This window comes from Exophiala bonariae (assembly GCF_035927105.1).
Source record: "Exophiala bonariae strain CCFEE 5792 chromosome Unknown scaffold_47, whole genome shotgun sequence".
In the NCBI taxonomy this organism is placed as follows: domain Eukaryota; kingdom Fungi; phylum Ascomycota; class Eurotiomycetes; order Chaetothyriales; family Herpotrichiellaceae; genus Exophiala; species Exophiala bonariae.
The window spans coordinates 23,564-38,684 of record NW_027042522.1 but is presented as its reverse complement, the minus strand read 5'-3'; the positions used below and the strand labels follow the sequence as shown (position 1 = coordinate 38,684).

At 50.1% G+C, this 15,121-nt stretch overlaps 3 protein-coding genes across 3 annotated transcripts; all 3 read left to right on the top strand.

Moving 5' to 3' along the window:
* Nucleotides 1–2,880: 2,880 nt before the first annotated feature.
* LTR84_010667 (uncharacterized protein) lies at nt 2,881–3,918 on the top strand (the record flags this gene model as incomplete). Its single annotated transcript, XM_064854202.1, has 1 exon — nt 2,881–3,918. The coding sequence occupies one exon, from the start codon at nt 2,881–2,883 to the stop codon at nt 3,916–3,918; it is 1,038 nt and encodes a 345-aa protein (XP_064700201.1).
* Nucleotides 3,919–7,901: 3,983 nt separating this feature from the next.
* On the top strand, nt 7,902–9,457 carry LTR84_010666 (uncharacterized protein; the record flags this gene model as incomplete). The annotated part of the gene is made up of 4 exons (XM_064854201.1): nt 7,902–8,094; nt 8,148–8,807; nt 8,855–9,091; nt 9,147–9,457. The coding sequence occupies 4 exons, from the start codon at nt 7,902–7,904 to the stop codon at nt 9,455–9,457; spliced, it is 1,401 nt and encodes a 466-aa protein (XP_064700200.1).
* A 1,467-nt stretch (nt 9,458–10,924) lies between these two features.
* LTR84_010665 (uncharacterized protein) lies at nt 10,925–14,740 on the top strand (the record flags this gene model as incomplete). The annotated part of the gene is made up of 1 exon (XM_064854200.1): nt 10,925–14,740. The coding sequence occupies one exon, from the start codon at nt 10,925–10,927 to the stop codon at nt 14,738–14,740; it is 3,816 nt and encodes a 1,271-aa protein (XP_064700199.1).
* Between the last annotated feature and the right edge of the window lie 381 nt (nt 14,741–15,121).

The window sequence follows — 15,121 nt, the reverse complement described above, 5'->3', positions numbered from 1 at the left end:
AGCCGCAGGTGTCCGAAGGACTAGAGATATTTGCCCGTCACGCTTCTCAGATACAACGCTGTTAAAGACGACATCCGGTATGGTTGTGAAATTTGAGGCTTGATCGACCACCGGGCAGAGAGACACCTCACCAGGCACAGGAACAGAATGATCCAAGGGCTGTTCTCTAGGACCAAGCTGTACGCCAAAATCAGAATTGAAGGCGCTTAGCGACAGACGTGGAGGGTCATCGCAGGAACGGTGTCCGTTCAGCCAGGCTCCAGTGGTGTGCAGAACGTCCGAAGAATCTGCGGTGTCGCTGGAAACAGGGCGCCATTCAGTACCCGAGATCATCTGCTCTTGCTGTTCTTGGAAAGCACTTGTCAACTCTCGAGGATTCCGTGTAGGATTCGGGGCACGGGCTGCGACTAATCTCGAAAAGTTTCTGATATTCAGCGTTTGTTCAACTTCCATTCGCCAAAGTGCATTTGTGGTCTGGTCGAGTTGATGCGAGAGCGAGTCAATCACGGCCCTATCACCATCGAGGATCTGAAGTCCTGTAGTGAAGTTCTGTAGTGCTATCTCGACAGAAAGCGTCTGTGTGGCGTTCGTAACTTCTGACAAGACAGCAGACTGGATGCTCTGTTCTACCGAGCCAAGGCTATGCTGCTGGGCTTGCACCTGTGTGTCTGCAGTCTTCGCAATACATTCTGTGATGGCCGTGAGTTCCGCCACGCTTCGTTGTTCGAGGAACTGCCTGGTCGTTGCATGTTCAACAGTAACGTGAGAACGGGTATCTGCATGCTCGGCAGCGATGGTGTTTCTTGTGATGATGGCCTCCTGAGAGACAAGTGCTCGTGAGCGGTCGAGTTCTTGTTGCATTAATGATTTGATATCGATGGAATGCTTCTCGGCAATGGCTTCCAAGTTATCGTGGTCATCTCGGATGGCGTTTAGCAGAGTCTGAGTCAAGATTTTCTGGGATGCATCGAATCTTGAAATGATTGAGTCTGTTCGACTCCCTGAAGATCGATTGTCGTACTGTTATGACAAATTTAAGTCTCTTGGCGCCTGAAATATATCATGACTTACAGTATCTCAACTTCCAACTCGAAGTTGTATTCGCTTCGCAATGACTCCAGCTGTCGGAGCCAATGCTCGATCTGGTTCTTCGAGCAAACACTTTTCAACTCCTTTCGAAGACTTTTCCACTTGCTCGGTGGGCCTTTAGATTTGACTTTGTCAAGGGCACCCAGTATGTCGTTGATTAATCGATCACACTCGGTCCGCAACTTTTGAGCGGCTGGGGATCGAATCGTAGGGTACGCCTGTATACGGGCGAGTGTGTCCTTGAGATGGGTGACTACTACTTCAATCGCCACGTTTTCTACCAGAGTTCCATCAACGCTGGTAGAGATCTCGTTGCCTTTCGACAGGATAACAACACCGAAATTGATGAACTGTAGTATGTTTGCAGCGAGTCCAAGAGCAGCAATTGCTTCCATTACTGAGGGATAGGGAAGCTCACAAGAATACAGGAGCGTGGTATTCGACCTCACTGGCCTTGACTAGGACATCGATCAAGCATATTGGGAGGGAGAAATGTGAAAGTCCACGGTAAGGCTGGGATGAATCTAAAGTTCGCTGCCCAACTGCCCAGCTGCCTTTCACGCTAACCAGGCTCCAGGCTGGAGGCTGTCTTTCAGCAAAATACTAGGCTCAAAGAGGGATAGCCCTGGTGGTACTTGTGGTCGGCACGAAGAGGAAGGCGGGGCAAGTCTGCCTCGTCGAGCCTGATGTTGCGATCCATGGATCATCTCAACGCGATAGCAATCAATAGGCACTATGAATGGCCCATGAAAGATGGATTACTCCCAGGTCTCACAATTTGCGTACGAGGCGACGACTCTGTCATATTGTGTTGTACTTTGAAGGCGGCTGGCATAAAGCCTGAAGAGTTCGACTGGACTGCGACACGGCCCGAACGTCAAGAGTATTCAGAATGGCTCTCCTCCCAATTTTTCCCTGGCTGAATGGGTGTGCAATAGAGGATTGTTTTATAGCATAAGCCAGGGAGCCATTTACTTGCACTTTCGTGTTGAAAGGCATTGATGGATGATTTTCCACAAGCTCCTTCTGCTGCCTATTGCCTGTGGGTGCCGAAAATGTAGATCACATGCTAGAGAGCGCATGTTTACCTGACAAACTTCTTATTGGATGTCGTTCATTTTGCTGTAACAAGGATCGAAGAAGACTGTCAGACTTCCATACGCGCCAATCGGAGTGTATGAAGCTTCATTGTGCTATCCGGTTCCAGATGAAGTTTCGCACGACCTCATTGGCTGTGAGTCCGTCATTTACTTCTCTTTACAACAGATGCTGGTGAACAATTTCGATCAACACGAACCATGTTATATAATCATGCATGTAGTTGCTCGTTTGATGCTGCTTTCAGGGTGCGATATGACGCCATCAGACTCTCTTTCTTGACGCTGGGCTCATGGCATTGTGACGATCCGAGCAATTCAGCATTGAGATTGAACAGTTATACCGGAGACTCGACTTCGCTTCGAGAACAGAACCTGTTCACGCTCCTTGATTCGCTCAACATTGGACTTGCAGAGTGAGGCAGCGCCTTTGGTCCAATATGAACCGACGATATCTCCACTTATTGGCATGCTGCTCTGGCCCAGTTTGACTTTGTAATCAAGGGATCAACACTTTAGAAAGTGCAAGTGTTTGTGAGTCCATGGGGATTGTAGTTCCCCTCCTTATCCACAAAAGGATAGATAGTTAGCCATCCCCGTGCCAACTTCCTCTCATTCCAAAGACCTTACGAAACGAATCAACTCCCTGTGTCAATTAATCAAGTCATCAAACATCTTCCACTAAACCATCAGTATGAGCCCACCACCGCCTTCAGATCAGACCATACTTCTATCAGGTATCTCGGGGTTCGTAGGAACATGGATTGCCCATACATTCTTGGAAGCTGGTTACAAGGTTCGCGGAACCGTGAGATCGGAGAAGAGCATTGAGGGAATCAAAAAGACACATGCAAAGTATGCTGATCAGCTGTCATTCGCCGTTGTTCCTGACATAACAACGTCGGGTGCTTTTGATGAAGCAGTAAAAGGTGTCACGGGCGTCATTCACACAGCCAACCCTTTTATCTTGAACCCGAAGGATAATGAAACTGAACTGTTGCAGCCATCCATCCAGGGTGTATTGAATGCCTTGAAAGCGGCAAAGACACAAGGATCCAAGATACGTCGTGTTGTGTTGACTGCTTCCTTTGCAGACATCCTGGACATATCCAAAGGGGACCGTCCTGGTTACACCTATTCAGAGAAAGACTGGAATCCGGCGACATATGAAGAAGCAAAGGCATCAGACAGTGGGGCTTTCTCTTACTGCGCGGCCAAAGGTCTGGCTGAACAAGCTGCATGGGAATGGATCGAGACCAACAAACCAGACTTCAGCTTTGTGGCACTCTGCCCGCCATGGATTTTTGGACCTACATTCGGTGGCATCAAATCTTTGGATCATCTCAATGAGTCGACCGAGGCAATTTGGAAACTTGTAGATGGATCAGCGAAGGAGGTGCCGCCAGTCGAATTTGGAGGGTTCTGTGACGTGAGAGTTGTTGCCGCAGCCCATCTGAGAGCTCTTGAACGTGAGGAAGCCGGCGGTCAGAGGATCATCCCTGGCTCCGACTTCAACTATCAGAACGCGGTCGATGCCATCCGACAAGATTTTCCCGAGCTCAAAGATCGCGTTCCGGAGGGAAAACCAGGGGCAGGCAAGAATTGGCCCATTTACCACATTGATCACAGCAAGGCGGAGAAGTTGCTGGGGCTGGAATTTACACCTCTTGCTGTGACATTGAAGGACACAGTTTCGGGATTAATCGAGGCCGAGAAAAAGGCCAATGCCTGATTGGGGAGTCTGTAGCTGGAGCGATATTCAACGTGCCATTGGACTCAGTAGCAAACCACGAAGTAGAGTAGCAGCGGAGAAGTAGTTGGCGACAACATCATCAGGAAAGAAACTTGCGTCTCAAAATGCTCTCTTTAATGTTCGAATAATAAACGTTGCTCTCTTCATCGACTTGGGCCCCTCGAGACAGCAAATTGTGCATCCGAAGGCTGAGAAGCGACGGAACGGTGGATCGTGCTGATTGGTGGTCATCGCATTCATGGCGTTCCTATCGCAAGCAAGCCACTCGCTTCAGCCAGGTGATAGTGGACGTCAGACATCCGCCCTGTTCGACATTTAGTGTTGACTTGAGTGCGTTTGAGGGCACCTGCATTCGCCTATCCTGGTGTGCGACGCCATCTGTCAAACGAACTCTGTCCTTGCGAGGACGAATAGCGTGAGTGGGCAAAATGACTGTCACTGCATCAATCGGTAAACTTTTGCCCAACATGGAGGGTTTCATATTCAACCTCGGAATGCTCCCGACACCACGGTAAACACGAGAACGGTGATGGTGCTTAATAGAGTCCCACCTGTACTGTACTTCAGACGATAGAATACTAAACAAAAAACAACGTCGGCATCTCAGACCGATCGGGAAGAATGTAGGAGATTTGAATTGGGGCAAGAGAAACGAATCGTACTCGTACAGCATCCGCGAGCCTAGCGAGCTGTGACGCTGCCACGTTCTGGGAAACCCTGCACGCCGAGCAAAGCCCTTGTGGGCGATTTCAGCCACGCCGCCCGTTTCTGTCCGTGTGCATCAAATAACTTTCAGATTTGACGGGCGCCAGACCACCCAAAGCTAGGATACCGTTGAAGCACGAGGGAAGAGGTATTCCGATGTCTCAGGGCTCGTGTTTGACGACGTCATCACTAAGGATATATTAGTCCAGAGAAATGAAATTCCCCACCTTAGAGGGAGAGTTTGATGTCTGTTGGTATTTGAGAGCCTGCGACAGTTAACCTGCCCTTTGGTTAACAGTGATACAGCCGGGAAAACAAATCAGAAGTAGCCTGATAATCACGACTTGGCTGGGTGCCAGGCGAATAGAAACAGCAACGATCGACAATCACGAAATGCGTTGTGCTAATAGCCTCACCTGGATGGTAAAGGCCAAACCACACATTCAATAGCTTGACGGTGGGACTAGTTGAACTGCACAGGGGATCGGGCAGTGCCTAAGGCTAGCTTGGGGGGGATGACAGGGCTCCCTGGGCCTCAAGTCAAGCGCCACTCAGGGGAAGGAAGCCGGATGATAGGCAAGACCTGCAGCTTCGGAGCCCCCTGTAAATAGTAAGCTACTCGTAACATTTTCCTCATATCATGGAGACAATGAGTTTCATAAGTGAAGATCATTACGAGTAAAAGGAATTATAACGACTTTTGTTGCAGCTCTTTCCACGAGGGAGCCACGAGCAAAAGATAGATGTGCACAAAGGGTTGAGCCGATCACCTGGAAAGCTCCGTCAGCATGTGCGTACGAGGAGAAGCTGAGACCTCAGCCAGAGAATCCACGAGCGTGACATTTACGGAGGTTCAAATTCTGGTTTGCACGTGGGATGCGGTGCAGCACCCCATGTTGTTAAGATTGTTTGGAGATTTGTCTCGGGGAAAGCTGAGAACCAGAAGCACGTCCCCTTCCACGTTCCGGGCTTCGAGGTCCCCCAGGTAGAGGACGAAGGAGGTCTCTACGGCCATCGAGATTCTTCTTTTGTCGCATCATTCCAGTTTCGAAGCGTGAGATACCTCATGTAGGTAGGTTTGGTGCCTCGGCGGGCTATTGAGTGCATTGTTCGTTCAAATCCACTGAAGGGCTTGCTATCAGCGGGGATCCTCGCTAGAGCACAACATACCTACTCGTACTACTCCGTACTCGTAGGCGTGCCTGGGGGTCTCGGGCCACTGGTATTGGCCGCCATCTAGGTACCTAGGCACTACGAGTAGGCACTGATGTAACTTGGAACCAAGTGCTTTGAATTTTTCCGTGTTTGACCACTTCCTTTCAACTACTTCGTACGGAGTAGCCAGAGTAGCAAACCCAGCTTCCCCGGAATCAACCACTACTGAAATGACTTGATCAAGTTAGACTGACCGAGTCGAGTTTGCTGAGTATCTCGTTTAGTGCGAGGGCTTCCCGCAAAGGGAGAGTCCAGAGTGATAAACAATTGACCCATGCAAGATCGCCAGCCTGGCTACGAATAAGATGGCACTTCATGGCGTGGACAGACGATAGCGCGAGCCTACACATTTCAAGTCAGCATCAGCTTTCCAAGAGGCGGCTGAAGTGTTCAAGTTCACGAAGAGCTGAAGCCCCATTCAACCCTGTACTTGGGTTGCTAGTTAGGTGGTTGTCCCTCTTTGTTCCCAGGTACGGAGTACCTACCTAGGTAGCCTCTAGTTACTAGGGTAGGTGCCCTTGGCCCTTGGAAACTCTCTGGACTCTAGACTCTGGATCTTCACTCCCCCCACCTACCTTGTATCCCAACATCAAGTTCTTTATTCTTCTCCCCATCGGCAACTCGAGCTGGTTGATCATTTCTATTCACAGTCAACTTGAACTCTTCTCTGCTACGTTGGACCAACTGCCCATGAAAGGTTCATATCAAGTCAATCTCTGGTGCCCCGTTCGGCGAGTACCACTACTCGTACGTTACCCTCCCCCCGCCACGCCCAATTCTCCTTGACTGAGGAGTTACTGGCAGTACTCGTCCACACTGGCAGGCCCAACATCCGGACTTGGTCCACCCACCAGAGAGCCTGTTGCCCACTACTGCCAGTGGCACTACGCATTACCTGTTCTGGGTGTCCACTGCCTATCACTCACTGGACCACCACTACTGGCATCCATCTGCACTCCCGACCCACTGCAGTAGTGTGCAGGCCACGTTTTCCTGGGCCTGCGCTCCTCATTTGCCTCCATCCCATTATCCGTACCCCTTCCCTTTCAGTTTCCTCTTTGCGATACTCGACCAGTCTCCATCACGCTCGCCCTCGCCAGACAACCAAGACCGCCACGGTTGGCTCCGTCTACCGTTGAATCACGACTATCTTGCTTCAATTCCCCGTCCTCTGCTCGACGCACCACACAACCTACACCACCAAAGGTACCTTCTCCGACATCTCCATCCCATTGACCGACGGCTTCTACTTCGTACGGGTCCCAGTGCTTCTTCTCAGACCTCACCACCGTCCTGTTTGCGCACTCTTCAATACTCATCACAACGCAGCTTTCCGCAGCTACATCAAATCATCTCACTTTGTTCTACCTCACTCACTTGTGTCACCGCTGACCCGTGAACCACTGCACAATATCCTTGATCGACAATTCGTTAACCTAGCAACTTTCCTTACCGTTCTCCAGCTCCACAGATCCCTTCTTGCCACGTTTTACACCTCTTTGACCGCATCTGTATTTCCCGCTTTGTTGGAGGAACATTTGGAAAGACAACCTCACTCTTCGCACCACCCCTTCTGATTCTGAGAGGCATCCTTCACAGTCTTGGGAATCGGCTCACCAGCATTTCAATCTGCCAGTCGCACCATTTACCACTGTCCACCACTCTTTACCTCGACGGGGAGAAACCTATTTATCGGCCCCTGCAATCACCTGCTCTGTGACCGAGGACGCTACTGTATATTACGTTCAAAACTTCGTTACAGTGGTCTTGCGCGAGTTCGTCCCAGCTCCACCGTCTGGAAACTCTTTGTACCACTCTTTGCTGCCGTGTCAGCTCTGTTCGATCACTTGCTCCCTGTGGTACCTTGAACGCCGCAGTGTCTGGGTTCCCATCAGCCAGTGATTTCTAAACTTGCGCTACTGCTCGACGAACAAGTCAGGCACACCAACTCTTGTTCCAAACCCTTATGCGCTGTTGCGACGACGCTGGTCGCTCCTGACTTAGCCTAGACAATCCAGCAACTCAGCACAGACATCTACATCATGGAGGCAACTACAAGTCATCGGCCTTGGGAATCTGTTCCTCAGCCCATCATCCCACAAACCACCCAAACTCTACCATCGATAGCGTCCTTGACCTCGAAATTACCCTCGCAGCCCCATGAGCGAGGCCACCTGGACCTCTCTATACATCCACCTCAAAGAGATTCTGGTAGCTGGATGACCCCTGGCACATGTAAGTTTGCTTCTCCTCCAATTCTCTTATGTTACTGACCACCCTCAAACCAGTATCGGGTTCTTCAATCAATTCTATGCCATATCTAAACTCGGCGCATTCCCCCAACGGAGTCGCTCTGTCTCCCTACACGCCCGACTACACTGCCGCTCCTCAAGCACCCTTCAATAGCAAAACCTCTCATCCTTCCAACGGGCTGCCAACCCCGACATCAGATTCTCATCCTAATAGAGGCAGTGGCGATTTCGACGATTCAAGGAGAAGCAGCGTCACCAACAGTATACATACGGGCATGAACAACCTAGGATTGGGTCCGGCGTCTCCATACACGAGCAACAACCAGTCACAATCTTCTCTTGTGTCCGGCTTGCAGAGAGAACGGGGGATTCAAACAAATGGATATTCAGGTGGCCGATACTCTACTATGAGCGCCGGTTCAATATCCTCCTTTGGGTCCAACCGTGGCGGTGCAGGCAGAGGCGGTTTTGCAGCAGGCCGTGTTGCTCCTCCAATTTTGGAAAATCCTGTAAAAGAAGTTTACAGTGCTGATGCACCTACACGCGGTCAAGCTTATGCATTCCCCGATCCCGACGCACCCCCACGTCCATCTGGACGACCTCCCTCCAACTTCTCGAGAAGAAACAGCTTTGCCGAGTCCTTTACCAGCAGCGTCCTGACTGTCGAGTCTTCCAGGCTACCCCTGGGTCAGCAAGGTAACTCACGTGCGATACTAGTACTTTGATTAGACTGACTTGGTTAGAACTCCCTGAAGCCCATCACCATACTTTACAACACAAGCAAGTCGACAGTCTTCGTGGAGATCCTGACTCCCCAAATAGCCAGACCCCTTACAGTCGTACACCAGAGTTGCGAGTTACTCACAAGCTTGCCGAGCGTAAGCGGCGGAGTGAGATGAAAGATTGCTTTGAACAGCTACGAACTCGGCTGCCACAGGCCCAAAACAACAAATCTAGCAAATGGGAAACTTTATCCCGAGGTGAGCAGGTGTAGTCCAACACGACTTGTCACTATGAATGCTAATATAACTTTAGCAATTGATTATATCACATCCCTAGAAAATCAGACCAAGCAACAAAGACACGACTATGAGAAACAGCGACACCAGCTTCAAGATTTGGAGAACAAAATGCATGAGATGAGCCAGCAGATGCAACGTTTACAGAATCAAGGTTCATTTCCACCACCACCGAGTGTCATCCCCCAGAGTCCTTTGGGATATGCCCACGGTCCTGGCCCGCACTTTAATAATGGCATAGATGGATCAAATGAGCTTCCACGCACCCTCCCACCGTTGATGAATGGCGCTATGCAAGGAATTCAGTATTCCGATGAAAGGCGGTAACACTATTTCCCTTTTCCTTACTGACACAATATGTTACCACCTATTTCGTATGTCCGGGGGAATGTGTTTGAAATGGATCTGCAGGAAGTCGTATTGGGCTTTCGTTCCATGATGTGCTTTATTATTAAATACCAGGAAAGTGGAGGACCACCAAGGGGTCGGGCGCAGAACGTGCAAGGTTGATCGACTTATGATACCACGGTCATGGAACATTCGTTGGGGTCTCGGATGGGGATGGTTCATTGATGATATCTAGTTCTGATCGATGACAGTGAGCGGAAACTTGGTTGCAGGGATTGTTATCAGTACTCTCACCTGAGTTGTGTTTGGAGTAACGCCGCTCAGAAGAGCATCATCGCTCATGAGCCTCGGAACATGTACATGCAAAAATGCGATAATTTACAGATCTTGCCGCAAAACACGGCCATTTAGTAGTCTTGATTTCCAAGTTCTTGCGTTGGGCCACATTCTTTGAGCTATATTCCGGCAACGTGGAAAAGAAGACAAGGTCTTCGGTCAGACACTTTCGGCTAGCAAGATACTCTGCTCGGTAGTCTGTCGCCTGATGAACAAGTCCTGGCAGCAGGAGAGGCGACAGCCTTGTGAAACAAAACGTGGCACGCTGTCAGATCGGAGCACGTGACGAACCATTGATTCGCTGGGGACGATCGTCCAAACTCCCATCCTCAGACACGACGCGCGCCTATTTTGATTCCTTTCTCAACCGTGAGCCACTCACGATGCGCACATGAGGCTCAGTGATTGTATTCTGAGATTCAATGTTGGCGCTGAATCGAAACATTATGGGTTTGCTATGTTTGGCACTGTTTTTCAGTGCCCTTGCCCACATTCCCACCACGACCATGTCGATCGAAACATGGACAGGCCTTCAGACCTGCTTCACTCCAGCATTGGCAACAAAACCATGACCTTGGTGGATCGATGGATGAATACTTACTGACTTTATTGCGAGGGACTTCTTTGACTGGCTCAGTATCGCTGATTAGCTGGACCTTGCGTCGAACATTGACAGACTTTATCAACCTCGTTGTCGCGCCTGTTACTCTGCCAGTTCATCTACCCGCAACACTGTCTCTGTCCTTTCCATCCACGTCGATTCTTTCATTTCCTTTGTTTTTCCTTTTCTCTTTTCTTCATCTCTGTCTCATACACTAATGTCTTGAGTTTTGGAGTTTGGTATTAATCAACAACACATGCACGGTGAAATCATCTTAGGACATTGCAGCAATATCAGTACTTTAGCTATTCAGCGCCCTGGGCCTTTGGTGTTTGGACACCATTCTTGTTCAGATGAGCCCGCACTGAAGGCGATCTTCGTTCCAATTTCCTGTTCTCGCCATTTTCCTCTCTTTTTCCCACCATCCCAGGACTGCATTTTGAGCAGAAATCGCTACAATGGTAATTAGCTTCGAGCCATCATCTCGTACCACAAAACCCTCCACCACTATGAACAGCATCGATTCCAGGACAGTCCCGACGTTTCCGTTATCTTCTCCACCAACAGAACAGTTGACATCTTTCAAGCCGAGTAATGCTCAGCCGGTTCATTCCTCGGGAAATCCTTTTCTTCACACCAATACTTTCGCTTCCAGTTCTTCCGATGACGACAGCGGATGTTCAAGTGGCCGTGATGAGTTCCAACTTGAAAGATATAGTCAATCGTCTACAACAACCCGTCCATCACAGCGAGCTCGCCGGAAACAATCCATACGGGACAAGTCACGGAAACGCCCAGGTCTTAATATAGTCACGAACTTCTCCAACTCGGCAAAGCGAACACATACTGACGGGCTCTTGATTGACCAAGTACAGGCCCAGAGACCCCGAATGAAACCAAGATATGCGACCTCGGTGGTATCGGCCAAGGCTGAACATGGACACCATCTGCCACACGACAATTCCAGGTCCTCTCGCCATCACGATGGTGCCAGTAGCAGCAACCAGGAATTACCCTTGGGAAAAACAGACAAGATGGAAAATTCAAAACGAGCTTTGGGTCGTGAGGCACTTTCGAGGCTGCAAGCGTTGCAGGCCGCCAGGAAGAAGACTCCTAGAGAGCCAGATCATGCACAACATGAAATTCTCAGGCCGAATGAAAGTCTAATCAACTCTCGACAGACTGGACAATTGCAACCCACCCAAGATGCTCATTCACCAGATAAGAGGTCGATTGTAATAGGTCTCTCAGTACCGGAAGCTGAAGCTGAAGCACACAAATTAAACAGTGGTGGAGACAGCGCCCTATCGATGTATACGCCTGATACACCTGCAATCATTGTTACTCCAGCGGAAGATGCCGACACGTGGGTGACAAAACCGACATCCTCTAAAAACAGACCGGTTTCTAGTGTCTACTCTACCACACCGTGGGGTGAGAATACAGCCTCCCATAACGACACGCCCCCAGTGCCGAAACTACCCTCAAGCCTCTCGCGGAAACAAGTGACCAATCATGGGAGTGGTCACTTGATTCTGACACATAGAAATCCCCAGGACCTTGAAAAGTACGGAAATCAGGTTTTCTATGATGAGCGAGACGTTAATGATGTTGAACATATGCGTCGAGCTTCTTCGGAAAGCAAAGAACATATCCTTGGCTCACGGAGTGAGAGCGCTAGGCACAAATCGCAAGGCTGGTGGAACTTGATGCTTTCACCAATGTTGTCAAGGAAAGGCACTCTTAAAAGCATTGCCACACTTGATCACGATCATGCAACACCTCCAATTCCTTCAATGCCAAGCTTCGTCCACTCACCCAAAGGCACCGTAATCTCACCTACTTCGTCTCAGTCGCCTGGAACTCCAAGGAGGCATGGGTTGGCTAGTGCAAGAGCGAGCGTTTGGTCGAGATGGACAACGTGGGAGAAGGCACGCGATGCAGACGCAGTTGCGAATGAAAAGCTGGAATCACCATCACGGTCTGCTTCATTCGAAAAGGAACAGGTTGGAGACGATTCAAAGGAGGTAACATCAGGATTTCTTCCATACTCGGGCAAAGGGCTTGCTGCAGACTACTATCATGCTTGTGCGGTCGAACAGGCCAAAGGTATTCGATACTTCGAATGCGAGAATCACTCGTGTGAGGAACAGCTCCCGAAGCTACATTCAATATTTGACTCTAGAGTACTTCTGGGTGCCACACTCAATGGTCACAATGAGGATCGATCTACTTCAGAAAACCAAGCAGACAGCAGTAACGACACCGCTATGGTCAAAAGAGCCTTGAGTAACATCACAATCGGGACAGAGCCTGAGGAACTTTCGCCCAACGTTCGTCAAGCAAACACAGCGGCCGTCGTCCAAGCAAAGTCGATTGATTCATTTGCAAAACACCATGATGGCCAGGAAATGGCAAATAGGGGTTTGGTAGAGGATGCAGCAAAGGTGACAAACACAGACACGGAAAACAAAACAGCACGCCTCGTCAGCAGTGCCTCACGTCGTGACGTTGACTTTCCCAACATCGCAACTATTGTTCCTGGAAGCAGCGTCTCACCCGCTGTTCCCTCTCCAGGTCCAGTGTCGCCGGGTATGCAGAAAACCATGGCGTCACAGGGAGCTGTTCCGATGGCAGATATAGTTGCACCTCCAGCTCAAACAATCCGTCCTCCAGAGCAAACACTGGCAATGACCGAACCGACAACTTGGGATCCAACGCAACCTCATTCTTTGACTATTCATAATCATACTACCTACACGGAACGTGCAGCGCCTGCACCTCTTCCTGTCGCTAGCCAAATGGAACGAAGAGAAGAGCCACCATCGCGACCAGTCCTGGTAATAGATACAGGTTCCCGGAATCCGTTACCAATATCAAATATCAAAGAAGAAGATTCAAACCCAGAGCCTCACGATGCCAAGTCCAAGAAGAAGAGCCTTCTTTCGAGGATCAACTGTTTTGGGAGGAAGAAGAAGCCCGCCGACACTAATGAGGCACCAAAATCGAAGCAGCGATACTGGAAATGGATCATCGGCATCGTCTTATTCTTGATTGTTGTTGCATGCGTTCTGACAGCGATGCTAGTCACGCGTGCTGGAGACGGTACACCTGTCCAGAGCCAATGGCTAAACCTTACAGGCTATCCACCAATGCCTACTGGTATCTCTACCATTGCACGACCAGATGTTAAACAGCAATCTCAATGCGTTGCGCCCGCCACGCTATGGAGTTGTGCACTCCCAAAGGAGAGCCATGGCGATGTCTTACCAAATTCCCCTGACCAGCCTAATTTCCGCTTTCAGATCACGTTTAAGAACGGCACTGTTCCTGTGAACATGACCATCCCTGTCGATGAGCTATCAAAGCGATCTCTCGACCTTGGCGCTCGAGGAGTGAGTGACCTGTTCTCAGATGATTTGTTCGAGCCCGACCCGGCACCCCCTAGCCGGGCTGACCAGCTCTTCATGGGCAACACGACCGACAACATTACGCAACCGTTTGATGGCGAGAAAACACCCTTCTTCATAACTTTCGTGCCCGCCTTTCCTATCGATCCGAATAATACGACGAATTCGGCCTCAGCCTCAGTTACGTCCAGTCTTGCAAGAAGACAAGAGAACAACTCAACCGATTCGATCCCGGCACCTGACGTCCTCAACGACGGGAGTGCCGCACCAGCCAACCTCCTCCCCATTGACCCTTATCCATCCTCTCAACCCATCAAACTATACAATCGCGGCCTACCCGATGAGCACTACGGGTTCTACATGTACTACGACAAGTCGATCTTCCTACGTTCGCGAGCACCATTCAATGGCTCTTCCACGGCGGCCGACAGTAACGGCATCGACCCCACGGACACGAACGGTGGGTCAACACGCAACGAAGCCCAATTCCGCTGCACATTCAGCCAGACGCGCTTTCTAGTACGCATGTGGACGAACCCGGCGTTTGGTGCGACTCTGCTGCCTCCCCTGACAGAAACCGACGGCAGCACAGGAACGGATCGTGAGAAAGTCAACTCCGCCACGGACTTTAGCCGGCCAGGCTCGTTTCCATACCCGACGACCATAACGCTCGACCGACATGGCGGGAATGTGAATAAGAAGACAGCATATTGCTATGGTGTCGACGAGTTGCAAGTCATTCAGGTAGATGTTAAGACATTGATCCCCGAGGCAAGAGGGGTTGGAGGAGTGTTGATCAATGCCGCGCCGAGGTTGGTTAATGGCACGGGTCTGGACACGGGGTTCGACCAGACGGCTGGTGGCATCGACGGTGGCACTGGCGGGTGTAATTGCATTTGGCAGAATTGGAACTGAAAACCCTACTACGCACGACGATTTTCTTTTATTGAGTGAGTAATGCTGCTACAGTGGGAACGGCGCAGAGCAATGATGGGCGATGAAATTGCATGTTACAATATTACTTGGTTGGATATTGGCGTTGGGGTGAGGTGTCAAGCATTGGGTACATTGCAATGAATGGAAGGAGCAACATAGAATGGGCCACCGCTCGCAACTGGACTGGCTCCGGGAGAAGAGTGACAAAAAGTATTATAGCATTTACTAGCATAGACTCCAACAAGTGAGCACTGGATGTAAGACCTCGTGTCACAATATCAAGAGTGTCATCCGCACAGTAACAGAAAGCACCCATCCAGCCTCGTCCCTAGTTAGTCTCCCAAGGTTGTCTCCCAAGGA